Consider the following 25,917-nt stretch of genomic DNA (forward strand, 5'->3'; position numbering starts at 1 on the left):
GTAACTCCTTGAATAGGCTGAACATCAACACTGCGTCAGTTGCAGTGACGTTTCACATCCCTGGCGCTCTGTGACTCAAGGTGATTCACAAGACATTGTTCACCTTCAGTGGATCCTCAGAGAGCTGCTCTCTGGTTTCACACTGTGGCACAGGGGAGGTCGTCCATCTAAGTAAACCACATTAATGTAGCACTACAAGAAAGGTTGCATGCTGGCAATACAATTATAAACCACGTATTGGTTTTATTATTGAGGGAGCGTGACATCCTTATCCAATAGGGTGACCGTGTGTTGTAGTATCTGTTACCAGGCGATGTGATTTTTTAAAATAACTGCGTGTTTAAATGAGATTAGTTCAACCAAGTCAGTGTAGTGAAAACTGGATGCCTCATGCAGCTCAAACCAGATGTATTTGCATATGGTTGATCGAAAGAGGCATGCTCGGTTTTACATTAATTCAGACTAAGCATTTCCTGTTTTCAGCTGGTGACAATTCAAATAGTTTCTCCGATCTCCGAATGTGGAAATATTGAAATATCTAAAAATATATTCCAGGAATTTAAAACTTGGGCAGGGGCCTTCCGATTGAAAGTGGCCCTCATTATATTTGCAATTCAGTTGCCAAGTGGCTTAATGACTACACTACCAAATAACAAGGAAATGTGTTGAAGAATGAGTTTAATAAACCTTGCATACCACTACATTTGGCCAGGCTCAGTAAACCGAAATGTGTCATTTCACGTCACTGTAATACTGACTAATTGAGACAACTTAGCGGATAATAACAGACGCCCGATTTTGATTGAGGAACTTTTTAATTTAGCTCATCCAAAGTCTAACAAATTGTTCTTGTTTCAGCTGCCTCAAACGCTAACCTTCTGGACATGGAAGAATCTATTTCTAAAGCTATACGGGTCAGACGATAGCATAGAGAGTTGTTGACTATCAGCTGAAGTATTCCAAGAACTTGAGCATCAAGAGCTTTCTGAGGGTAGAGTTACTTCAGCTATGTCCAAAACCGGAGCAGGCGAAGAAGTCACAGGGCATTGATGAAAATAGGCCGGAGGCCGATGGTGCCAAAATACAGGAATTGTCGCACTGAACGGCAGTGTTTTATTTCTTTTTCTTGTGGAGGATCCGGGGGGGTATTTTATGGTTTGCATCATGTATGAGAAGTTCATGAAGTGATGGTTTCTGACAACCACATGTCCTCAACAGATCCCACGTGGAAAAAAAATGTCAACGTGATTAAAAAGTAAAATGTAAAACTCATACTCTTTTCTGATTCCCAAATCACCTTGAGGTTCATAAAATTAATTTGTCAAGCCAATTATTTAGACTATATGTAGACGTATGAAGTGAAAAAGTTAAATTTTTAACATATTCCACTTAAAATACTATCGATTGCTTTTACAGTCGATCAACTTCTTTTCATTTTAAGTCAGTTTAGATTGTAAGCAGAGGACTATTAGCTATATTCATATATGACTTTTGGGGTTTAAAATCAAGTTGCTTGACAAACGACTTCCTGATGAAATGCTTTCTCATCAAAAGCATTTCATTCGCAAAGCTTTTGCGAATGAAAAAGCTGTGACGACCTTTGATCGGGTCGTCGCATACAGGATTCATTTACATTTTCATTGCATGTCCTTCAACACTACTTTGCTTGAAATATATGCAGAAGTCTTTATTCTGAAATGTTGTTGGCAACATTCCTCTGCTTTCAGGCTCTTGGCTTTTTCTTATTATTGAAGATATCAGTCTCCTGCGGTCATTCAATCCAGTGAACTGGGTGAATTATTGGCAGTCACAATAAAGGTTGATGTTTAAAACAAATTAACTTTTTCTTTTCGTTTTCTCTGCTGCTTTTTGGCCACACTCAAGTGTTTCAAAATGTGCCAGAGAAGATATTAAACGTGCAAACCAGATGATGATTGTATATATTAAATGGAAAGGAAGTTTTACTGGTCCTGGGTCAAATGTAATTACCTTTGTGACTTAACATCTTTTGAATGACTTATACTCGTCACACCAAAGCCTGATCACAATCCCTTTAAACAGATTCAGGGTGAGGGGCAAAGTAAGACATGTCAAAATACACCCTGATCTCAAAGAAGTCGATAAATCACATCTATTCACAAAAGGATTGCAAAGGCATTTCTATGGCTTTGCGATGCCTTCAAAGCATAGTGAGAGCAACAAATAAAGACACCATTAAATCGGAGTGAACCTTCCTGGTGTGGCTGGCCTAAAAAAATATTGCAAAAATGCATCCACAAGGTCGCAGAACAATAACTAAAGCAATGCGAGCCTTCCTCGCCTCAGTGAGATTTCCAGGGCAAAAATCACTGCTGACAGAAAAATAACTCCAAATATGTCAGAATCAGCTGCAAGGTTGTGCACACAAAACAAGAAATTTGACATCTGTTCTGCTCCTGCTGCAAAGACTTTGAAAATGTAAGTGCACAAAAAGGACATTTGCCAGTAAAGAGCAGTCACTCGTCCACATGGTGTTGCTGATGAGTCAAACCACAGACGTATCGTTTCCACGACTGAAGAGTTGATTTGTGGCAAATTAGGGGGTTCAGTCACTTTTCAGCAGAGTCAAAGAGCAAAGAACTGAGCACACACCCCTGAGGAACTCGGGGATATTTTCGATTGATTTGACTGAGTGTAACTCTAAAATCAAGTTACAAAGTGAGAAAGTGTTGGATTCTCAGGTGACAAAAAGCAGAACCATTGCACAGCTGATTTTGTTCTCCAAGTTAGTTCTGCTGTAGGTGGGATAAAGCGGCAAAGAAATGTGATCTGCTGTTGTTCACTGCATCATTTTTGTAAATCCTGACGAAATATGCAAACTGTAGAGGCCTGACATGTGTAGAGAGGTCAATTTTAAAGCTACTGAGACACTTCCTTCAGTTAAGTGCCACAGTCTTGCAGACACAGAGGCATGTTTCAGCTGCTTTTTCTGTCACAGGGACAATAGTGCTGATTTTCTTTACCTTAAACCAAGGCAAAAATCAATATTGTGATTTGGAATACAGTGTTGGAAATAGTCTTACACTCTGTACCTTTCAGAGATTTGTTCAGCATTTAGTGCTTTGACTTGCATGAATCAATGAACCTCTTCCTCTCCAACTGCAGAGTGGTCATGTTTCCAGGTTTTCCAGGAAAATGGCTCACTGCTTTCATAACACCCCCCCCCCCAAAAAAAAAAATATATATATATATTCGGCTTGATTAAAGCAGAACTCTCAAAAACACACAAGGGAGATCTTGTCTCAGGAAAATAGGTAATAAGTGTTACAAGGTTAATTTGATTAAAAAAAAACAAATATTCAACCACTCAATAGAAATTAATAGGTTTTACCAACAATGATTTATTTAGAAAACGCAGAATTTTAATGCTTAATAATAGTTATCTTGATACCTAAATCATTAAACCAAAACCCTCCAAAATAATCATAGGTCTGATTCTCCTTGCTTGGGTTGAGTCATCAACCAAACTTAAATAATTGAATGTCCCAATAGTCCTGCTCCTTTTTTGTGAGAATTTTGTCCATAAAAGAGTCCCATAAACTCAAAATCAAAACAACGTCCTGGAAGCGTCTCTCGTATTAATCCCCAGTCTCCATCCCGAAAGAAAAATCCAAAACGTCAAAAAGCCCCAAAAACGATGAGAAAAAAGCAGAGTGGTACCACCAAAAAAAACCCAAAAGTAAAACAAAGTCCAGATCTCACCCGGAGCGTCCCTTTTCCCCCCCGGTGGCTTTGTCCACACACTGGCGTCGTCCTTTTGCACCGGGCGGCGTTTCTTGGGTGCAAACTTCGGTCTAGTGTCTCGGGCACGATCTGCCTTAATCGTTGTTTTATCTTTTCCGTTAGTTTTTTTCTCCTTGGTTTAAACAATCAATAAAGCTAAAACTCCCTCTGCACAGATCTGAACATGAGTGTCTTACTTGCTGACTGCGCCGCGCCTCGCCGTCGCACACGCCCCCTTTTCATTACTAATTTTTCACACACCTGGCCCCAAACATGATTTACCCAAAATCAGTTTTTAACAGTGGAAATTCGAAATATTTTTTCATAATGAAATCCCCACAACTGTTCCACAAGACAGTTTGCTATTTTTGACATTTAATATAGTTATTGGAAAAAACAAACGTAGTGGTTATGTTACAATGCTGTCTGTCTACATCAAACCTCTGTCAGATTTAATGTTGTCGCCTCTGTCTGTTTCAGTGCCACGAATGGAATAGCTCAACACCCACAGGAACGCGTCAGCAGTTTTGTGTTGAAGTAATAGACCGAAATACTTCAGAAGCTGAGGAAAACCTAAGACATTAACAGGCACTGCCAGAGGTTTTCATTGTGTTTCTTTGGTCTGTTTTCTGCTACGGCTTCTATTTTTGGCAGTGCACTTCACCCGCACCCATCTGATCCATCACTTTGTAGACACCCTCAGCGAGAAAGTTGTTGCAAAGGCAGCATGACCCACTTAAAGCCTTTTGCATCACCAAAGACTGTTGCACGTGATGTCAATGATTAATGCGTGTTTACAGTATGCAAGACCATTTCTGCTGAGATTATTTCTTTCATTTGCGCTTGCTGGACCTTAGCGACTTTAGTGTGATCAAGAAACGAGTGCCTATGAAACCCATAAAGACATTTTTGTTGAGTGGCCTTCTTTGTCGCTAAGGAGGAGCAGAGTTCCTCCGTTTGATAACTGACACCATCCTGTGAGCTGATATGATGGTTTACCTATTAGAGCCCTTAAAAAGCCTTATTCTTCTGTGTTTCTCTTCGGCTCGACCTTCTGGCCAAACACTTTGCATTATCAGGTGTCATCATCACTAACACACCACCTCCTGTTCCTCCAGTTTCTTCTGTTTCAGCCTTTCAGGTTGCGGCTCATTGAATCTGTCGAGCCAAGTTGCAAGTAAATAACTTTGAATGAAGGAGTCTTTTGTTATCTTACGTGTCCAGTGGAAAGAAATACTTTTTGGACAAAGCATATATTAGATTAGATTATGTTGGTAGTTCTAGGCTGAAACATTTCAAACATTTCGCACCAGATTTAAAGTTTATGGTCTTGCCATTGCAATACTTAAAATTGAAGTGTACTCCAATGTTAAAGGTGAAGGTAGTTTTATTCATGTGGCACATTTTCAGCAACAAGGCAATGCAAAGTGCTTTACGGGAATTAAAGGGAAATACAAACAAAATAACAAAATCAAAAGAAAAGAACAAAAGAAGAAAATAAATCTAATGTCGATCTGATGTATGTGAACAAGGTGCTCCTGTTCAGGGTTGCTAAGGATCTTCTGGTCTTATTTCATGTCTGGATTGGAAGAACAGGAGTCTAAAAAGTAGTCTAATAATGTTGATTCCAAGTACATAAACCAGAGAAACTATTGTTTTGTTACAGGCTCCATTGACAGTCCAAGCCCAGTTGTGATTGTAGCGCCACCCCAGAATGCCACGGTGGTGCTCGGCCATCCTGCCGTGATGGAGTGTGTGGCACACGGCCAGCCAAAACCATTGGTGTCATGGAGCAGACAAGGTGGGACTTCCAAAGGTTTCCACTCGCTTCGAAAGTGAGCGGAAATTTATTTTCTTCTCAGCTTCTGGTGCTACCTGTCTAGTCCGCTTGGTGTCATTCAATGCCCCGAGGCGTCAGTACCTGCTAGACTTTTCCTTTTTCCTGGTGTATCGCCAAAACCAAATTAAACCTTAAGAACCCAAACCTAAGCCTCACCCTATCCACTTTCCTTAAACTTTGTTGATGAGAAGTTATAAATTCGCCTGTTTGCAGTAACTTGGACATGCTTTCCTTTGTGCACATGCTACCCGGTAAGAAAGTCACAACTTTAAAATGACCACATGCTTATTTTAAGAGTGTGGTTCCTGCATCCAGACATCTCTGCGAACCCAGTCCAAGAAAAATCAGAGAGCCCCCTGTTGGTCATTTTGTGAGGTTTCCTATCCGATCCCGCCTCGTGTTCTTCAAAGCATTTTCTTCCTGTTACATCTCTCTGGCGTTTATAAGACAGCAAAGAAAAATCTCTTCTCCTGTCAGTCGCCAGCAGCAGTTTTCCTGTGCTGATGCTCCACATCGCTTTCTCTTTTGATCAGACGGAAAGCCCATTTCCAGAGACGTGATTGTCCTTGCCACAAACCTGGTGATTAGAGACACGAGGCGTCACCATGCCGGCGTCTACGTCTGCCGAGCCAACAAGCCCAAAACTAGAGAGTTTGTCTTTGCTGCTGCCGAGTTGCACATTGCCGGTAAGAGTAATGTCACACCATCTATCTGCTGCCTTTTATCTTGAGATATTTCTGAGAGCTGATTGAGTGAGAATAGTCCCCGTCAACATCTTCACGGAATTGAAGGCCTATTGTAATTTACAGCATTAATTAAATGGGGAAACTGTCAAAAAAGCATAATATTTTGAAAATGTGAAAATAATAGATTTTCTTTTGTGTGTGCATAACAAGCTCTTCTTTAAAACTGCAGCCTGGATTTGAGCTGCAGCTCTTAAGGGTTCTCCACGTTCTTCTCTGAACAGCCCCTCCAGTGATTGTACAGCCCCCGGAGTCTGTGTCCCTCTCCCGGGGGAACACCGCCAGGTTTCTATGCAACAGCTCTGGGGAACCTTTCCCAGTGCTGCACTGGCTGAAGAACGGCCAACCCATTAGATCCTTCAGGCGGGTGAAGGTGCAAAGCCCTGGGGTCCTGCTCATCAACCAGCTGGCTCAGGAGGACGCAGGTTACTATCAGTGCATCGCTGAGAACGTGCTCGGGACGGCCTGCGCCACTGCCAGGCTGACGGTCATCGTGAAGGAAGGTCTCCCCAGCCTCCCTCGCCGCCTGACTGCTACGCCGTACTCCAGCACAACGGCCCTGCTCTCCTGGGAGAAACCCGAATACAACACGGACCAAATCATCGCCTACTCCGTGCACTACCAACTCACTGCAGGTTTGCTTTTAGTCTTTTTTTCTTTTTTTTTTCTAAGTGGATGTGGTAAGGAGCTAAAAACTAAAACAAATCCACGTATTTGATATGAATTTCATTTGTTTTAGGGTCAGATAATCAGGACTCTTCATTCGCAGTCAGCAACAACACCACAGAGTATCTCGTCAAAGAGCTCCTCCCCCACACTGCCTACACTTTCTTTGTGGTGGCTTATTCGCCCATGGGAGCCAGTCCTCCATCGCTGCCTATAACCATAGAGATGCTTGAGGATGGTGAGTACCTCAACCTTCGTAAAAGGCAAATGAAACTGAACTCATAAATGAAGCAAAGAATCACAAAGTGAGGTCATTCTGCTCTCCAATTGGAAAGCCGCATCAGATCCTGCATGCTTTAAGCCGTGTCTGTGTGGCAGCTTCATGTGAGTGATGCAGGTGTACTCAGAGGATAACAATCAGCGAATTTATCCGGGGTTGGAACACGAACAGACCTTAAAAGCTCAGCTGTGACATATGTTCGGCTGCAGGACTTCACAAATGATCAATGCTGCCCACGCCAAAATGCTGTAGATTTTGTAGTTACCTACAAACACATTGTGTTTTTCAATTTCACTTTGCTTATACAAATGGATCTTATTTTTTAATTTTTTTTTTTATTTAACCAGAACTCTGCTGTGTTGTCATGGCCTCTCAACATTTTCGGACTTACCGCGCACAGCAGTCAGCTTGGCTTGTCTCTTCCTTTCTGCTTGTAGTTCCGAGTGCACCTCCTCCGCTGTCCGTCGCCAGCGCGTCCCCCACTGACATCAGGCTGACGTGGCAGCCGCTGACTTCACAGCACAGCCGTGGGGCCGTTACCCGCTACCGCATTGATTACAGCGCGCTGGATCAGAGTGAGTAATCTTCACCGATTGAGAAACTCAACGCTTTTTTTGTGGCCCCCCGAGAATGACTGAAAACTGATTTGTGGATCATAGCAATAATAATTAGACCTGCAAGCAGTTATATATGGGCTCCAAGCCCAGCCTACCGAGTCCACTCCCCCCATCCCTCAAAGCCCCGCCCTCTGACATAACCTCTTAGCCACCGACTTCTTCTTGTTGCAGGTTGATTAGTTTAACCAGTTCAATTCTCCATGGACTTTATTTCCATAACAATTTTCCGTAGATAATATAAAGCAGAAACAGCACATCTATTTTGGAAATAATTTGCACAATTCTCTTTTGCAAGACAATTATAATTAAACAAAAAAAAGGACCTGTCCACTTTCTCTTTCAAAAGACCCCGTGGCCTTTGAGAAATCAGAGTGTGCTCTGTATTTTCCACAGAGGACACTGTGTTCTCGGTGGAGCTGAGGGGCAACGAGACTCAGTTCACGCTCAGGGAGCTGCGCCCAAACCAGGTCTACCGACTGAGGATAGCTGCCGGAACCGCGGTGGGCTTCGGCGTTCCGTCTGAATGGGTCGAGCAGCAGACGATAGTTCGCAATGGCCCCAGTGACAACAGCACAGGTGAGAGGGTTCACGGCTCACTCGTGTCCCCATTTGCTATACGATAATTACTTCATGCGTCCTTTTGAAAACCATGGGATACAAAAAGTGGGCAACATATCACTGTCTTTACGGGAAAAAAAATGAAGAAACAGTCTTGATTATGGCAATAAATGAAATGAAAACAATGTTTGGATAACGTTAGGTCATCCTTCTGCCAGGACGTTTGAGAGCACTTCCTGCTTCAAACTCTTTATTTTTATTTTCTAACAAGGTGTGGCACCAGATTCATAATTAAATTTTGATTTTGGCTCAAACCGATCACACCAATAATGTAAAAAGCAAAACGACATCTTTTAAAAGTTGTACTGGCTTATTTCAGTGAGCTGAGTTGAAGAAGGGGGGTGAAGTGTTGCAATGGGCTAATCTTCACTTTTTTTCTTCTTTTTTTTAAAATCTTTTTCCAGTTATATTTGCTCCTTCTGAGCTGAAGGTCAGAACCAGAGTGACCACTCTTAATGTGACATGGCAACCCTCACCAAATCACACGCTGGTTTCTGGCTACAAGCTCTCCTATCGAGAAGCGGAAACTGATGAGTTCTCCATCACAGACAGAACGTCGCAGGTGCACACCATCAGGCTTCGGAAGAAGGCGAGGCATCACCTGCTGACGGGGCTCGGTAAGACGTTGGTCGTTTCTGAAATCCAACAATACGCTGCTTGGACAGACCTTTGTGCTACTTTAAAAGTTTGTCTCTCCGGGTTCTTCCTCTGCGTTTTATTAGCTCCTGACCGGCAGTATGAGGTGAGGGTCTGGGCATTTGACAAGCAAAAGGACGGAGCAGCTGCAGTGTGGAAGGGAAGGACGGATAAGCTCCACGGTAGACGTAAGGCTCCCTTCAGAGGGATGCATCTCTGAGCAGTAAAAGAACCCAACATGACGGCTGCATGTGGATGACGGCAGAACAGCATTTGCACTTTCTGGCATTCAAGGGAGTGACGCTACGCTTGTGTTGCAGACTCTGGGCCGTCCTCGTCCCCTCCGTTGCCCCCTGGCAGCATCCAAGCTACGGCCAACAGCTCCACCTCCATCTGGCTCCGTTGGGAGAAACCTCGGTTCATCAATGTGCGCATCATCAACTACACAGTGCGCTGCAGCCCAGCAGGAACCACCAACGCCTCTCTTGTCTCTTATTACAGCAGGTCGGAAGACCAGGATGAGTATCTGAGACGGTTTTTGGTATTGTTAAAATGAAAGTTACCATTTTTATATATCCAAATATGTTTGAAAAAACGCACAGGGCCATCACAAGGTGTTCCAGTTTTTTCACTCGGCTGCAAGTAGAACAAATTTAAGGAGAGAGACTTGGACTCAAGTTGCACATAAGTCTCAAAAATAGTGACTCTAGATGTGACGTGAACTTGTTCCCCAGAGGAGGCGATTGTTTCGTAACAAGTGAAGTTCTCTTCACCCTTCTTCCCCTCTTCTATCCTCACCTCCCTCTTTCCCTTTCAACTTTCCTCCCACTTCTCTTTCTTTTTTTTTCCCCTCTTTTTTAAGTCAGTTTTCTACTTTTGGGGAAACATAGGAAACTGACATTCAAATATGCATTCGACCCACGCTCGAACCGAGACCTCTGTTTTGAGGCAGGCCAGAGAGTGCTGTTTTGGTCTGCATCTGACTTTCAGTGCGCATACACACCTCGCCAAACAAACCAGACTCTTTAGGCAAATAAATTACAGTTTTGATCAAAGCGAAAGGCATGGGGCTGGCAGAAATGCATCCTTTGAGTTCTAAGGATCATCTAAACTCATTCTAGACAACTTTTTCCACTAAATATCACCAAAATCTCTCCTAGATGTCCATAAATAGATATTGCTCAGACTTAGTTTTGACAAAATAAAGTGCTCCATAGGAATCCTAACAACTATAGAATAGAATTAATCTAAGGTTTTGTACCAATGCCCCTCCTGACCCCAGTAGGGAAAAGGGTGTTAGAGCATGGATGGATGGATGGATGGATGGATGGATGGATGGATGGATGGATGGATGGATGGATGGATGGATGGATGGATGGATGGATGGATGGATGGATGGATGGATGGATGGATGGATGGATGGATGGATGGATGGATGGATGGATGGATGATGGATGGATGGATGGATGGATGGATGGATGGATGGATGGATGGATGGATGGATGGATGATGGATGGATGGATGGATGGATGGATGGATGGATGGATGGATGGATGGATGGATGGTGGGTTGGTTGGTTGGTTGGTTGGTTGGTTGGTTGGTTTTGGGTGGTGATTGACTGTCTTGATGTTGTTCAGTTCGTCTTTGGAGATTCTGCTCAGGGGACTGAGGCCCTTCACCCACTATGAGCTGGCAGTGCGGTCCAATGGAGCGAACGCTGCAGGGCCCTTCAGCGGCACCGTGGTGGAGGCCACCCTGCCTGACCGTGAGTATCCTCAGAGCTGCACAAATATGACAAGTATGAACTTTCTTGCATGCTCTTGGTGGAAAAATAAATTTTTTTTAAAGTCTCAGCTCTTTATTTTGATTTTATTTTTTGGGGTCCTCTCTTTGACGCTAACACTCATAAGCTCCTTCTTTTGAGCGAGTTGATTAAAGAAATCTAGCTGATAATATCTCTTGATGAAAAGCAGCAAGTAACAGAGTCGGTGAGCGTTTGCTTTTTGTTTTTTTGAAGTTGATCTTTTTTATCTGTTCCAGTAAAAGTTAGGTTCACCTTGCTCTTTTTTTGGAGGCCTGAATAATCTGCACTGTGTGTACCTCTGGCAGTTTGATGGATCATGCTATATATGGAAGTAATTATGTGCAGAGAGCAAACCAGTAAACGAACCGATTGGATGGGGATTCGCAGTTGACAGGGGTTGCTAATAACTGACTGACTAATTAAACGCACAGGTGTGAAAATGGCCAATGACCGCTGTTTGCTGAATTTGAATGAGGGGTGGGTTATATCGTTCTAGCGCCAGCTAACCTCTTCACATTCTCTTCCATCGTGCATCATCACCTAAGCCTCTTCCTGCCCCCCCTACCCCACCCTCATAATATATCCTCTCTTGCACCCAGGTGGCAGGGACATGAGGACACAGATGGCTATCACACAGCGAGTCAAATCCCCCACCAAGACAATAAACTCTCCCCAGCTGTGTGAGGCTTCATTTTCTGGGCTCTGATGACTTACCTGATCCTCTCGTCTCCCTCAGGCCCGTCCACACCACCTGAGGAGCTGCAGCTGAGAGCTCTGAACTCCTCGTCTGTGCTGGTGAGTTGGCGCCCTCCGCTGGAGCCAAATGGCATCATCGTCTGCTACAAGGTTTTGTACACCGTCAACCAGAGCGAGCCTGAAGACGAGTGGAGGAATCTCTCCGAGGGCGGTATGTTCTCTAGTAGCAATTGCACGTTGAAGCATGTTCATAGTTGAGACACTGGATGCAGCTGTTTGTGTCGGTCATGTTCTCTTTCTCAGGGGGCATCTTTAGTGTGGAGGTCCACGGTTTGTCAGGGGGAACCCGGTACTTCTTTAAAGTGGGAGCTTCCACAAAAGTGGGATCAGGGCCTTTTTCACCCGTTTCGGAGGTTCATACTCCCCTGCCCAAGTATGGTATGAATATTTCTTCTCTGCTTCAGCTAAACGCCCCACAGTCCTGCCCTTCCTGAAAACTAAAACGACAACAAAATGGAAAATATACATTGACGCCGGCCCAGTTTCAGTTATCGATAATGATGCGAATGCTAATGCAGGTATATTGCATATTAGTCAAAGCACAAACTCAAAACTATCTTAGGGTTTGGGGCAGGACTTGAAGTTTAATGTTCAGAGATTTTTTTCCATCCGATATGTCTGAGCTTGGTCTGGTAAATCATAATATTCTTTCCTCATGTGGAAAATTTCACTCACTTGTGAAACAATTGAGAATCGTGCACTTCTTTGCATTACGCTCTGTGACATAAGGCATCAACGAGAACGTTTGAAAACTTTACGCAATGCATTGAGCCAGGACCTGAGAAACTGTCGAGCAAACAAAATAGTCTTTCACTCTTCCCTATCTTTCACTTAGAAACTTTTCGAGCAGAGTAACACTCTTGTTTGCATGTGCCATTGTGAATGGAACTGGAGATGTGTGGGTGGCTGAGTTTTTCTGCCATCTGTTTTTTTTCCTCTACTGCTAATCCACACTGCCAAGACCCAGTATGAATGAATATGAACGAAGGATCTGCTCTCCACAAATCCAACACAGCCAAATATCTCGACGGCGCATTGAAAAATAAGTCCATCCTGTCTCAACTGCGTTGATTTCAATTTAGCCATCATTCCAGCCACTGCAGCGTTCCCCGAAGCTAGAATAAAAATGTTTCCAGTGATTTATGAGTCAAATATGAAACTCGGTAGTGGGATCAAACATTTTCTACCCATTTTCTGTGCTACGTTGTTGTAAAATTGTGAAATTTGTATATTTATCCTAATAGGTATCCTAATTTTTTTCTGCTTTGCCTGTTTTACCAGAGCTGGACATTCACACAGTCACAGGCATCATAGTCGGTGTTTGCTTGGGACTTATTTGCATCCTCCTCTGTATGTGTTTCAGCTTTCGAAACAGCAAACCCAGGTCAGTGTTTGCACTCTAAGCATGTTTTCTATTTTGGTCGCAATTCCTAAGAACACCCTGAACACCTCGATAAATTTCAGTCCAACTAAAAGGTGAAACTGCTATATTTGACGGCTTTTTAGAAAGATATGTTAGAAGCATTTATTTTTGTCGTTGTCGATAACTACGGGTTTTAGTAGATGAAATCAGAAAAATCGGTCTCTTCAGAGATTTTAATATTGCATCAGATGGTTATGAAAGCGTTGCTCGGAAGGTCAAACAGCTCTGCGCCTCCTGAACCTGTGATTTTTAAAGTAGAAAAAAAATTGTGGTTAGAACATCAAGTCGGCTCAGACAGCTGATTCTTCTTCTTCCACTTGGGGCTCTTACAGTCTTGTCAGTTTTCCCATTATGTAGATTTCTTCATTAATTCCAGCCCATCGGTTTAGAGTCTCTGCTTCCCTCTGTCACAAGTTCCTTGTTATTGCAAGTCTTCATTAGAATTTCAACTAAATATGTATTATTCCTGAACAGAAACATCCACAAGCAAATTATATGAGAGACGTTTTTCTTTTTGTTGTTCTTACATTTTATCAAAATTGTTTTATCTTTGAACATGTCCTTAATATATGAAAAATAGTTGGAAAATTTAGGAGAGTGAGACAATACACACAAACATACACACTTATATATGTGAATATACATATATATATATATATATATATATATATGTATATGTATATATGACGTTTTCTGTAAGAATTCCCTTTACTTTGATATTTTTATGAAATATATTAATTTTATATCAATATTTCATCCTCTTTCCATCTTTTTTTTTGTTTACATTGTCACTTGAGTGAGTATGTCTTTGTTAATTTATGGTAATTGGCATTGGATTGTTGATGCACAAGGAACTAAGACGTCACAAGATTCTCCCTTGTCCACTGTTTTTATGTCTTCTTTATTGTAATAATCTCTTGCTTATAGATCTCTAAATAATGATTATTCAAGTCATAGTTATCTTTAATTTTCTGGAAGCCTTTCAATCGTCCTCTGATCTCCAAAGCCCTTCCTGTTGTGACCCCTCCAATGTGTGAATGAGCGATCTTAAGACGAGGTCAAATGTACTGTAAAGCTTGTAAATCTCGTATTTGTCTTTGTGTTTTTTGCCGATCATGGCGACGCCTCCGGAGTGTTAGTCTCCTTGTCTAACGGTCAGATTCCTCCCCCACACAGAGAGCTGTCTGGAGGCCTGAGCTCCACAGCTGCGACTCCTCAGTGCAGGAAAGGCGGCTGCCCTGCTCCGGCCAGTGCGCCCGGGTGCAGCGACAGCCACGAACTGGAGACGCTGATGCCTCCAGGCACCCAGGAGTCGGGTCAGCAGCCAACAAAAGACCCGGAGGAACAGAGTCTGATGGCAAGTTGTAATCCATGGTGAAACTGGGGACGATGCTCCTGCACATGAATTGAATGTCAAAACCTTCAATGAGAGGCGAGGAGGAGGGGGAAGCCTGTGGTTCTTTACGTCTTTTTTTTTTGTTGTTGTTTGTTTGTGTGTGTGTGGTGTGTGTGTGTGTGTGTGTCGATAAAGTGACTAGTCACACTCTGATGCCTCCGATTGTGCTCGTTTCTCTCGCAGACTGCTTGGAACGGCTCTGTGAGTCATAACTGGGTCAACAGGATCACCCGATACAGAGACACCATAACAGAAGAGTCTCCGGCGCTGACTAACGGAGCGCTCAACATGTTCATTACTGCGACTGGCACGGTAAAGCAACCAGTCATACACACTGAGTTTTAGGTTTCAAATATGAGTCTCTTGCTTTTTGTTAGAAATACCAGTTTTCCTCTTTGCGATAAAGAGTTTATGTCTGGGACAGAACATGGAAACATATTTTTGCAGCTTCGAAGCAGACATATATTTTATTATCAGCAGATTCAAGATGATATCATTTCTTTTTCTTAGTTCTCACTTTCGTCTTTAATATTTTCATCCATTCTTAGTGAGGTCTTCCTTACCCACCCTATGACTTTATTGATGCCAGGCATGTTTTGTTGCCAGCAATCCAATTAAGCCAACATCACAGTCAATAACTGACATTTTAATCCATTCAGATGTCGGACATTAACAAGGTGGCAACAAACTCCACCTGGATGATTTTTTTATACAGCTGAAAAGGTTGAGGACAGGGTTGGTACCGAAGAAAGAAAGGGAAAATAAATGTGTTTAATTATGTTCGTGTCAAGGGGCAAATCCAACCATTACTTGTAATTATTTAGATCCTAATTGTTTTTTCCCTTTAATAAAGCTTGTTGAAGCTCATTTAAAAGGTTAGGGGTTTTGTGACAGTCACACTCCTGGCTTGAAGCACTTTTTTGGAATTCCAGCATTTAGTTGAAGGCCAAGCCAACGACTCACCATGGCATTCATCCAAGCAGAACACATGTGACTAAACTCTGATATCTGGAAACTTCGATCCTCCTACGGTGAAGGAGAGGACGGTGAACAGAATCCAGACTTTTCCAGGGCATGCATCCTACAAATGTGTGTTTTTGTTTTTTACGAGTGAAGAGTAGCAAATACTTGTCAGACTGTGAATTTTGCCGACCTTTGCGCCCCTGACTGCACCTGTCCAACATTTTGCATCTGGTGCATTGGAGTGTTCCCATCATATGACACACTTTTTAAAAGTGGAGACATAATCCAACGATCGATGGTTTCTTATTTCTGGCATTTGAGATTTCCTCCATTGAGTTCAATGCTATTGACAAACTGATCTGAATCCATATCAACTTTTGGTTGGATGTGTTTAAACAAAAGTACTAGGAAAATTCACACTTTGCACATTTTTGTACTTTCATTTGGGTTTCTACTGCTTCCAAACCCGAGCACTTAAAAAAAAAAAAAACACCCAGCAAAGGTCAGCACGTTTTGCTAGCTGGTTTTACTGCTGTATACACTATACAATGACCACTGGAAAAGATAAGCACTTTGTTGTTGACTTAATGTTCAGCTGGATTCTTGTTGGCTGTGCAGCAGGCTCTACTTTTGCTTTTCAAAGACAGAAGGTTGTAGAATTGCTTATCTGCTTGCAGGCTTTCTTGAATTCAAGTGTAAATGTTGTTTACACTTGAAAAATGTAATGAACAATGTTTTGTGTAAGCTAAACGGACCTGTCCTAAGTTTCCAAAGAACAAGGAACCTTTCCAAATGGTTCAAGAGAATCGCTAAATGAAAGCCCTAAAAATAACAGCGGCCTCATTGTGTTACAGGAAACCGACGATCATCTCTCCGCGTCTCTGTGCAGTAACCAGGTGGAGGCAGAAGTCATTGTACACTCTGAGTTGTCAGACCCCAGCGGGAGGGGGAAGGAGGAGGGCAGCGAGCGGGATTCCAACGCCACCCGGGGGCCGTCGTTATCAGGGGACGCGTATTCCCCTCTCAGCCGGCCGGGTTCGCCGAGAGAAGAGGCGGGGCCCCTTGAAGACCTTTCAGCGGCTGAAAGTCCCCCGAGTCTTCCCGCGAGAACATTGGCGGCTCGTCACAATGAGGAGGCGGAAGGCGCCGGGCAGCAGCAGAACGCCGACAGGGAGCCACAGCTGGACACTTGTCTCACCAATGGCTTCCACTCTCCTAAGACTCTGAGGCCCGTACTGAAATCTGAGCATGTGGAAGTGGAAGACTCCAGACCCTGCCCGTCTGCTGCAGGGAAGGCCATCTCTGCCGGACTACCTTCCGCACCCTTTGTCACCCCCGGCTTCGTCCACTCTACCTCAGCTGCTCACATATATCTGTGCCCTTAACTTCATCTTCGCAGGGACATTTCAGACTATTATCATTATTTTTTTAATTTTCCAGGAAGAATCCATGAAGGGAAAAAAATATTTTTTATGCACATTGTCACTGGATTTCTTTCTCTTCCTTGCATAGTTTTATAGATACTTTGAATCCATCATTTCACATATGTGTATACCGTATACATGAGAAGAAGTGTTTTCTTTTTCTGCAGAGGTCCGGAACTGTTTGAAGTTCTACATCCTTGTGGATTCTTTCCACATCACAAAAAGGAGACGGGAAAGTTTAGATATCAGCAGAGCAGAACCCGAGAGAACACCTTCTGCAAACCGGACAAAATTGGTTCCAATCAACTCGGCTATGTTTGTGCAGCTGAAGTTTTTGTTTATGCTGCTGTGGCTTCGAAGCTATTAATGAAAGTTTAAAGGTCAACCGGCTCCCCCTCTGACCTACTTTCACTAAATCAAAATGAAATGAAACTTTCATTAATCTCTTCGAAGCCAAACCAGCACAAATGTAGTCAAGTCGACTGACACAATTTGAAGAAAGGGGCTGGAGAGGCGCTGGTTGACCTTTCATGACCCCTGGGAACATTTCTCAGTGTCTTTGAAATGGTATCGGCACGAGCGAAGATGTTTTGCTGCACAAACATTTCACACCAAATTTGCCTGATTTGACAAGAGGCTGTGGGGCAACCTGACTCAGGTCAGAGCAGGAGGGAGTGAATTACAGATGGGCTCCTCCTATTGGTGGTGTTTAGTACGTCACAACAGGAAGTGATGGAGTAATCGGACGGGGTTTCATCAGGGTGGGTTGCTTTATCGATACCCCCTCAAAGTGGCATTGAGAAATGACCTTAAAGAGTATTCACGAATGTCAGAGTGCAGAACACCCACATCCTGCAGTCTCAGGGTCCAAACACTCACACAGGGATTCCAGTCCAGCGTACCGAATACAAACATTTCCTGAGTGGAGGGTCTCGGGTGCCTCTGTAACCTCTGTATATTTTCTATTCAATGCGAGTACAAACCATGTCAAGAGTGAAGTGAACAAGGTTCGGTAGATGTGGGGCCACGTGTCCGTCTCGCATTAAAATCAAGAGTACCTCAATGTAGACCTGGGCTGCATTAAGCTGGAGGGAAAACAAAACGGGAGGGTTTTACAGCAACCCATCTGCAGGCCACTCTCCTGATTTAGCTCGGCAGGGATGCACCTCTGTCCACACCGATGTCAGAACACTGTCACACAAAAATTGAAACTCTTCCAACGAGCCTGTTTGGTAGCTCAAAAAGTGTTTGCCCCCTTACAGATTTGTTTTTCGGTTTGTTTGGGGTATTTTTGTGTCAAAGTTAAATGTTTCAGATGATCAAACTAATTTTAACATCTCACAAACATAATCAAAGTAAATACAAAAGGCTTTTTTAAAAAAAAATTTAAGTTGATGAATAAAAGTTTAGTGAAAGTCAATTTAGCTCTTTTGGAGGGTATTCGAGTACGAACGGCGCGTTTTGAGGTCACACCACAGCAGGATCTGTGAATACGACACGTGTGATGTCACTTAGCCGAATGCTGTTTCAGCTTTGTGTCAGACTTACTGGGAAGCAGAACTTTCCAGAGTTTTTCATCTGTTCCAAAAGGCTTTTTTTGTTGTTGTTTCTCTTATTTTCTGAGAGTGGGGGTGAGGTTGTAAGTTTGAATTCCTTTTGGTCAGCAGTGGTTTTGGATGCGGAACTCTTGCATGAATTCAAATTTCACCTGGTTTTTCTTATTGTTGGAGGACAAAGATTGACCTCAGCTCCTGGGGACGTTTGCCACCGTTTCATGCTCTGTCCATGTTGTGGATAACAGCTTTGACTTTGGTACAAAAAGCCTGAGAAATCCAACCAGACTGATGGTTGTCAATAACTTTGTAATCTGTGCTGGAATTTATTCGGGCAGGATTTGTTTTTAAAAGCATTTATCCTACTTCATGTTGTGGGACAGGTTCTGTTTGACTGATCTTTTGATTCTACAGTTCTAGCTATAATTTGCCCTTTCACTTAAAGGCCAGTTAATTCATAGTAATAATAATAACAATCATACTTCAACAGTAAGTGTTGGACAGTGCATTGAGCTTTTTGGGGAATTCAAAGACACTTAACTCACGACTTAATAAGGGGGACGGGTTGTATTGGATAACTGTCCCCCTCTGAATAAAAGGATTTGTCATTTGAAAACTCCTCTTTAGATTTGTGCCATTGATTTGGTGATCTGAAACATGCAAGACTGACAAAAAGGTAAGAAAAAAAAAGACATCTACAAGGGAGCAAATATTTATTTAGAGCAAAATCTATGGAAAAATGGCCCCAGTTTTTGTACTTGTGTTCATGTGATTTTGAATAAAAAACATAAACATGTTGGAGATATTTCTTGTATTTTTGGCCCGATCCGTTTCGATGTCATTAATGGTTGGAGCAGTGTTCACATGGACTGGTGCATCCCTCTATTTTTTTTTTGTCTCAACATCACTACCTCATTTCTTTTCAGAAGGGTTGTTCTATTCATTTTACCCTAACACCTGCGTCTTTATACGACAATTTTTCTAAACTCGTCCGACGTTCGGCGCAAGCTCGAGGTGTTATATCAAAAACAAGGAATGTATGTCCATTTGCCATTTGTGTGAAAGTCCCGTTGCATTTTTCTGTGCTCGACCAAAAGCCTTCGCCCTCGGTGGCCGCTTCGTCAAATCTGAATGTTTGCTTGAGATGTTTCAGTGGATGTGGGCCTGAGGCCTTTATGGGTTTTTGACAGTTCTGCAGCTCAATAGTTGCAGCTGGTGTCATTGTTCTGTAACAACTTTCAGCTGCTGCTTCAGTTCTGCCCTTTATTATAAATAGACTTTCTTAAGGCTAGTAACTCTTATGATTTGAGAGATTTTTTTTTTACTTGTGATGGAAAGAAGGTAAAAACCTTGGTTTGTAAATAGACATCACAACTTACCATCTGTGATTCTTGTATGCTAGCAATACGTCGATATCCTTTTTTTTTTTTTTTTGTAACCCAAGTTGTTTAGTAACAGGACCGACCTTCTAAATTAAAGTTTGGAAATGTGCAACAGTCCACACAGGTCCTTACAAAAATATTATTGCACCTTTTCACTTTTTGACACTTTATAGCAGCACACTTCAGTGTGTTTACCTGGGAAAGTAAATGAGCGGCCAACACCAGCGTGTTACATAAATTAAGACAAATGATTAAAAAGTTGTTTTGCTTTTTTTTGCAACAAAATGTGAAAAATATGGCATGTGTTCACATTCAGTCCCCTTTAATCTGACACAGCGAAATAAAGTATACTTGTGGTGTTCCACAAGGATGGTCCTGGGACCACGTCTGGTCGTTTTGCATAAAGTTGATTCTCATAGATTACGTGACTTCCTGATAAAATACAGCTGCTGATTTCCTTCCGAAGTTAAGAAATTAGTAAATTGTCCACCTGTGTGAACTTTCATTTTGCATAAATCCAGCTGTTCCGTGAGGAAAAGGACTCGAGGTCAGAGAGAAAGTTGTGGGGAAGTTCAGGCTAACGCATAAATGTAATTGTTTTGCCATTTTTTTTATTCATAGAACATTTAAAAAAAAGTCTTGAAATTTGTAGTGCGCCACTTTGTGCCGACATGTCACGTAAGATCCGAATTGAATGCGATGAAGTTTGCGGCTGTAGTAGCAGAATGTGAGAAAGTTCAAATCGGTGCTTGTCCTCTTTCCAGTGGTTGTTCTAATTTAGCCAGACCTGAGGCGGAACTGAGCTTCACCTTTCTTTCCTTTCCCTGTTTCTGTGCAGCTGCGACAGAGGAAAAAAATATTTCACCCTAGTTTTGGGAGTTTGAGGGGGTCTTTATAATATATCAATCAGAAAATGTGCTCCACCCTGCCCCCCCCCACCAGATTTTGGTTTGTTGCCTCAGGGCAACAATATGCTATGAGGGTACTAAAATGCCAAGGTTTTCTTTATACTGTAGTATGTATTTAATAAGTGGAATGATGAACAAACAAGCAATAAATACATTAGAATAAGTTTATTTTCAACAACAACAATTTTAACAAGTTTCCTTTCAACAAACAGCCACAAATGGTTTATCAATTAGTGCATTAGAGATTAGATGCATGCAGGTGCCTGGTAATCCACACATCCATCCATCTATCCATTTTCTGAGCACCCTTCTCCCTAACGGGGTCGGGAGGTGCTGGTGCCCATCTCCAGCTACGTTCCGGGCAAGAGGCGGGGTCACCTAGACAGGTCACCTGGACAGGTCGCCAGTCTGTCGCAGGGCAACACAGAGAGACAAACAGGACAAACAACCATGCACACACACACTCACACCTAAGGAGAATTTGGAAAGACCAGTTAACCTGACAGTCATGTTTTTGGACAGTCATGTTTTGGGATGAAGCTGGAGTACCCGGAGAGAACCCACGCATGCACAGGGAGAACATGCAAATTCCGTGCAGACAGACCCCGGGCCGGGAATCGAACCCAGGACCTTCTTGCTGCAAGGCAACAGTGCTACCAACTGTGCCACTGTGCAATCCAAACAATGACATGTATACTGCTATACCCATAAATTGTTCCAGTTCTTTTTTAGCGAGGTTCAGGTGTCACACTGAATTGCATATAAATTTGACTGCTCTACAACTACTTCCAGAATGTCTTCAGAAGAAAACATCTTGAAGTATTTGTAGGGGGAAATGATATGATCTTATTTTGGAAGGTGTTGCACAGTGGCACAGTTGGTAGCACTGTTGCCTTGCAGCAAGAAGGTCCTGGGTTCAATTCCTGGCCTGGGGGCTTTCTGATCGGAGTTTGCATGTTCTCCCTGTGCGTGCGTGGGTTCTCTCCGGGTTCTCCCGCTTCCTCCCACAGTCCAAAAACATGACTGTCAGGTTAATTGGTCTTTCCAAATTCAACCTAGGTGTGAGTGTGTGTGTGCATGGTTGTTTGTCTTGTTTGTCTCTGTGTTGCCCTGCGACAGACTGGTGACCTGTCCAGGGTGTACCCCGCCTCTCACCCGGAACGCAGCTGGAGATGGGCACCAGCACCTCCCGACCCAGATAGGGAGAAGGGTGACCAGATAATGGATGGATGATTTTGGAAGACTGGCCTGCCATTCTGGGTAATCAGTGATATTGGCACTGCGGGGTGTTCTCCAATGGGGTAACCGTGGAACAGCTTCCTGTGATACTTCATCATCTTCATTTTCCTCTTCATCCACAAACTCATTGTCATCAGGCAGGTCATCTGTTTTCAAAAGAAACCAGTAAGCATAAAAGAATAGGTCATATATACCTCTCTTCACTCACTGATGTACAAACGCACATACATGCTCATTCCATACAGTATGCTACTCTACTGACTGAACCCTGATCTCCTAACTCTCCCTCAAACCTGATTTTGGAGTCAACTCTTCCTCACTGTCACTCTCCTCTAGCTCATTGTCAGAAGGAATGAGCCTAACCGCTTGATCATGTTCCTTACGCCCATAAAATCTTTGTGCATCCATTTCCTGTGAGTAACAGTAGATAGTACAGGAAAAAATTTATTATGTTGATAACTACACATCCTTACACAACTTCATCCATGAGCATGTTATAGTTCACACAAAAGTGGTCTAACTGCACAATGTTGCCCTGAGGCAACAAATGAAAAACTGCCATTTTAGTAAAAAATGAAGACTAAAGGTGTCTTTACTCAATGAAATATGCTTTTTCACTTATTCATGCACATCGCACATATTATTTATACAAAATTATTTAAATTTAAACATGTAAAAAAGTGAAATTTATCTTACCTTCTGCTAGCGGTGTGTCCAAGTCAGCTGGGGTCCAAAAAAAGGATTGTTTCACCCCAAGACAAAGGTCAAAGCCACGCCCAGCTCAAATTTCATTGGTCACAGACATATCATCAGACTTTTAATGTGATGTTTTACTTAAAAAAATTTAAAGGGGCGGTGTGTGGGCCAAAATAGTGGTTTGTTGCCTCAGGGCAACACAATGCCATAGAGGGTTAAGACAAATGATTAAAAAGTTGTTTTGCTTTTTTTGTTTTGTTTTTTTTAGCAACAAAATGTGAAAAATATGGCATGTGTTCACATTCAGTCCCCTTTAATCTGACACAGCGAAATAAAGTATACTTGTGGTGTTCCACAAGGATGGTCCTGGGACCACGTCTGGTCGTTTTGCATAAAGTCACGTAATCAGGAAGATTACGTGACTTCCTGATAAAATACAGCTGCTGATTTCCTTCCGAAGTTAAGAAATTAGTAAATTGTCCACCTGTGTGAACTTTCATTTTGCATAAATCCAGCTGTTCCGTGAGGAAAATGACTCGAGGTCAGAGAGAAAGTTGTGGGGAAGTTCAGGCTAACGCATAAATGTAATTGTTTTGCCATTTTTTTTATTCATAGAACATTTAAAAAAAGTCTTGAAATTTGTAGTGCGCCACTTTGTGCCGACATGTCACGTAAGATCCGAATTGAATGCGATGAAGTTTGCGGCTGTAGTAGCAGAATGTGAGAAAGTTCAAATCGGTGCTTGTCCTCTTTCCAGTGGTTGTTCTAATTTAGCCAGACCTGAGGCGGAACTGAGCTTCACCTTTCTTTCCTTTCCCTGTTTCTGTGCAGCTGCGACAGTCTAACAAGCTCGACCCGAGTTATCGCATGTTCCAGAACCGCCTCGGCCTGGTTCCATCGGAAAAACAGGCTTTTCTCCAACACCTCACCTTTGTCATTTCAGATACAGTGTTGGTACATTTCAAAGTCTATTCTTTTATATATTATATGTATATATATATATATATATATATATATATATATATATATATATATATATATATATATATATATATATATATATATATATATATATATTGTGCTTCCCAGTGTATATTTGTGATTGTGTTTTATTTTCTCTGTAGTTGATTTATAGACAGAAATGAATGTTCTCAAATGATTAATTGTGATGTGCAGGAGTGAGGCGATGGTTAAAAAAAATTATATATATATATATATATATATATATATATATATATATATATATATATATATATATATATATATATATATATATATATATATATATATATATATAAACACGAACTTACAGATGTGCTGCTGCAATTGAACAAATTGAAGTGCCAAGCCGGTTTCATTTGCAGCCGATCTTTGATGTCACGGCAGATTTGTATCACTGGCTAACTAAAAAGTCAGCTGTGAACAAATCGACGGGAGGCGGAGCGTGTTGGTTGTAGCGTGTCGAGAGCAATGCACCTCGTGTTACGATGATGTGCTCTGTCCGAGAGCCGAGGCGAACCAGTAGAGCCGGGCCTGTGTCGTTTTCACCCCTGGAGATTTCTGAATACCGTAAAATCATCCTCAAGGAGACTGGATGTCTGAAAACCATTCCAGCTTTACTGTGAGCGAGTTTAGAGCTCAGAACTTGCTCAGCATGTTCAGGTATTTTAAGTCTGTTTCTTGACTTGCAGCGGCCTTTACTGTCACAGGTCACAAACTGCTCCTCCGGTTGCTTCTGTGTGCTTTTCCTTCCCACTTACAAATGTAAACTGGCAATAAAAAAATAAATAATTCTAATAATTAAAAAAAACAGCTTGGTGACAAAAAATAGGTTTTCATGTCAGAATTTCACAAAGTGCTTTTCTAAAAGTGACACTGAAGACAAAACTATGATTTTTGAGTTACTGAGTTTAGTAGAAAGTATTGAACTGGTCAGGTGGAAATTGTAAAAATTAGTTTTTTTTTTTTTTTTGTTAAATCATTGATCTGGTTGTAATGGACCCCAAACTATGATGCATCCAGTTGTGAACAGCAAAGATGAATTCTTAACTTTAACTCCCAGGAACCTGTTAATATTTCCTTTTCTGCGTTGCCCTTTGATTTGATTGGCTTCCTCTTTGCCTCTTGTTTTTCGTTTTGCATAAATCTGTCCCTCTCACAATTACTGGGATTGTGGCGGCAGCGTAGGTTGTAATGCAGGTGCAGCCACAGCATTTCTCATACGTCTGTTTCCCTGTTGATCGGCTTCGGCGGCTAAATTTTACCCGAAATCCGTGCTGCACAGCCACCATGCAGAAAATGATCAGGTACCTGTAGATATGCTCAACTGCTTTATTCCTTCTGTGAGGTCGGTAGAAGCAAATGTGTTGAAAGTTGTTGTTTTTTTCTGCAAGGGTAACGTTTATTATTTCTGATTTTCACTTTACGACAAAACAAAAACCCACTGTGTCGTGTTCTGGCCGACAACCCCAAATCTAATGTGAATTTGACTCATTTGACAGAAAAACATCTGTCCAGCAGCTCAATTAATCATTTTAAATGTAATAAAAACAACAACAACAACAACAACAACAACAAAACATCACCTATCTCATATAGCATACACATATTAAAGGGGATTTATTAAAGTTTGTTGGTTCTGATCAGATTCTTGGTGCTGTACCTTTTTTGTAACAACTGGAATGTCGTTTTTATTTTTATTTTTTGTTTAACATAGATTTACCCCCAAAGAATTAAAAGCAGTTTTGTCTTAACTCAGTGACAATTTTTACTCATTACAGGCACAGAGTGGCTTTTGACTAGCAATGCAAGTGTGAGCAAATGTAGCAGGGAGGAGAATTGGGATTAAATAACTTCATTTAGTCAACATGGGTAATAACTTTATAGAATAATAAAAAAAAGCTGCTGTTTCAAGTAGCCAAGACTTCTGATATCCTCGTCCACTGTACTTTTGGTCCTCCTCTGTTCAGGCTGCCGTTTACTGACAGAAAGGTCTCAACTCAGGTCATCTTTGGATGAATTTGTAAAGGTCGGTGCCAGCATTAGGAAGCTCGGTGTGCTCATTTTCAAAAGTCAATCAACAAAGTTCTCGAATGCACAGACGATGTCTCGTTTTGTACTTCTGATCTCTCCATGCGGTCACGCCTCTGTACTTTCCGGTGCTTCACTGTTTTGCAGATTGTGTTATTGCTCCAGGACGGGACCATCTCGT

The 25,917-nt window shown here is 42.1% G+C and overlaps 1 protein-coding gene across 2 annotated transcripts in view; it reads left to right on the plus strand.

Moving 5' to 3' along the window:
* Positions 1-20,244, plus strand: part of igdcc4 (immunoglobulin superfamily, DCC subclass, member 4) — a 55,570-nt gene extending 35,326 nt beyond the window's left edge. For both annotated transcript variants that reach the window (XM_055045126.1, XM_055045128.1), the window contains exons 5-20: positions 5,429-5,563; positions 6,136-6,288; positions 6,570-6,980; positions 7,085-7,249; positions 7,729-7,866; positions 8,302-8,484; positions 8,931-9,143; positions 9,249-9,350; positions 9,483-9,666; positions 10,800-10,927; positions 11,703-11,873; positions 11,966-12,100; positions 13,004-13,106; positions 14,322-14,502; positions 14,725-14,853; positions 16,359-20,244. In XM_055045126.1, the coding sequence (XP_054901101.1) occupies positions 5,429-5,563; positions 6,136-6,288; positions 6,570-6,980; positions 7,085-7,249; positions 7,729-7,866; positions 8,302-8,484; positions 8,931-9,143; positions 9,249-9,350; positions 9,483-9,666; positions 10,800-10,927; positions 11,703-11,873; positions 11,966-12,100; positions 13,004-13,106; positions 14,322-14,502; positions 14,725-14,853; positions 16,359-16,889 (3,062 nt within the window). In that variant the 3' untranslated portion in view covers positions 16,890-20,244. The remainder of the gene's footprint in view (positions 1-5,428; positions 5,564-6,135; positions 6,289-6,569; positions 6,981-7,084; positions 7,250-7,728; positions 7,867-8,301; positions 8,485-8,930; positions 9,144-9,248; positions 9,351-9,482; positions 9,667-10,799; positions 10,928-11,702; positions 11,874-11,965; positions 12,101-13,003; positions 13,107-14,321; positions 14,503-14,724; positions 14,854-16,358) is intronic.
* The last annotated feature ends 5,673 nt before the right edge of the window (positions 20,245-25,917 follow it).

Source organism: Poeciliopsis prolifica, unplaced genomic scaffold (genome assembly GCF_027474105.1).
Source record: "Poeciliopsis prolifica strain line A6 unplaced genomic scaffold, Auburn_PproV2 SCAFFOLD021, whole genome shotgun sequence".
Lineage (NCBI taxonomy): Eukaryota > Metazoa > Chordata > Actinopteri > Cyprinodontiformes > Poeciliidae > Poeciliopsis > Poeciliopsis prolifica.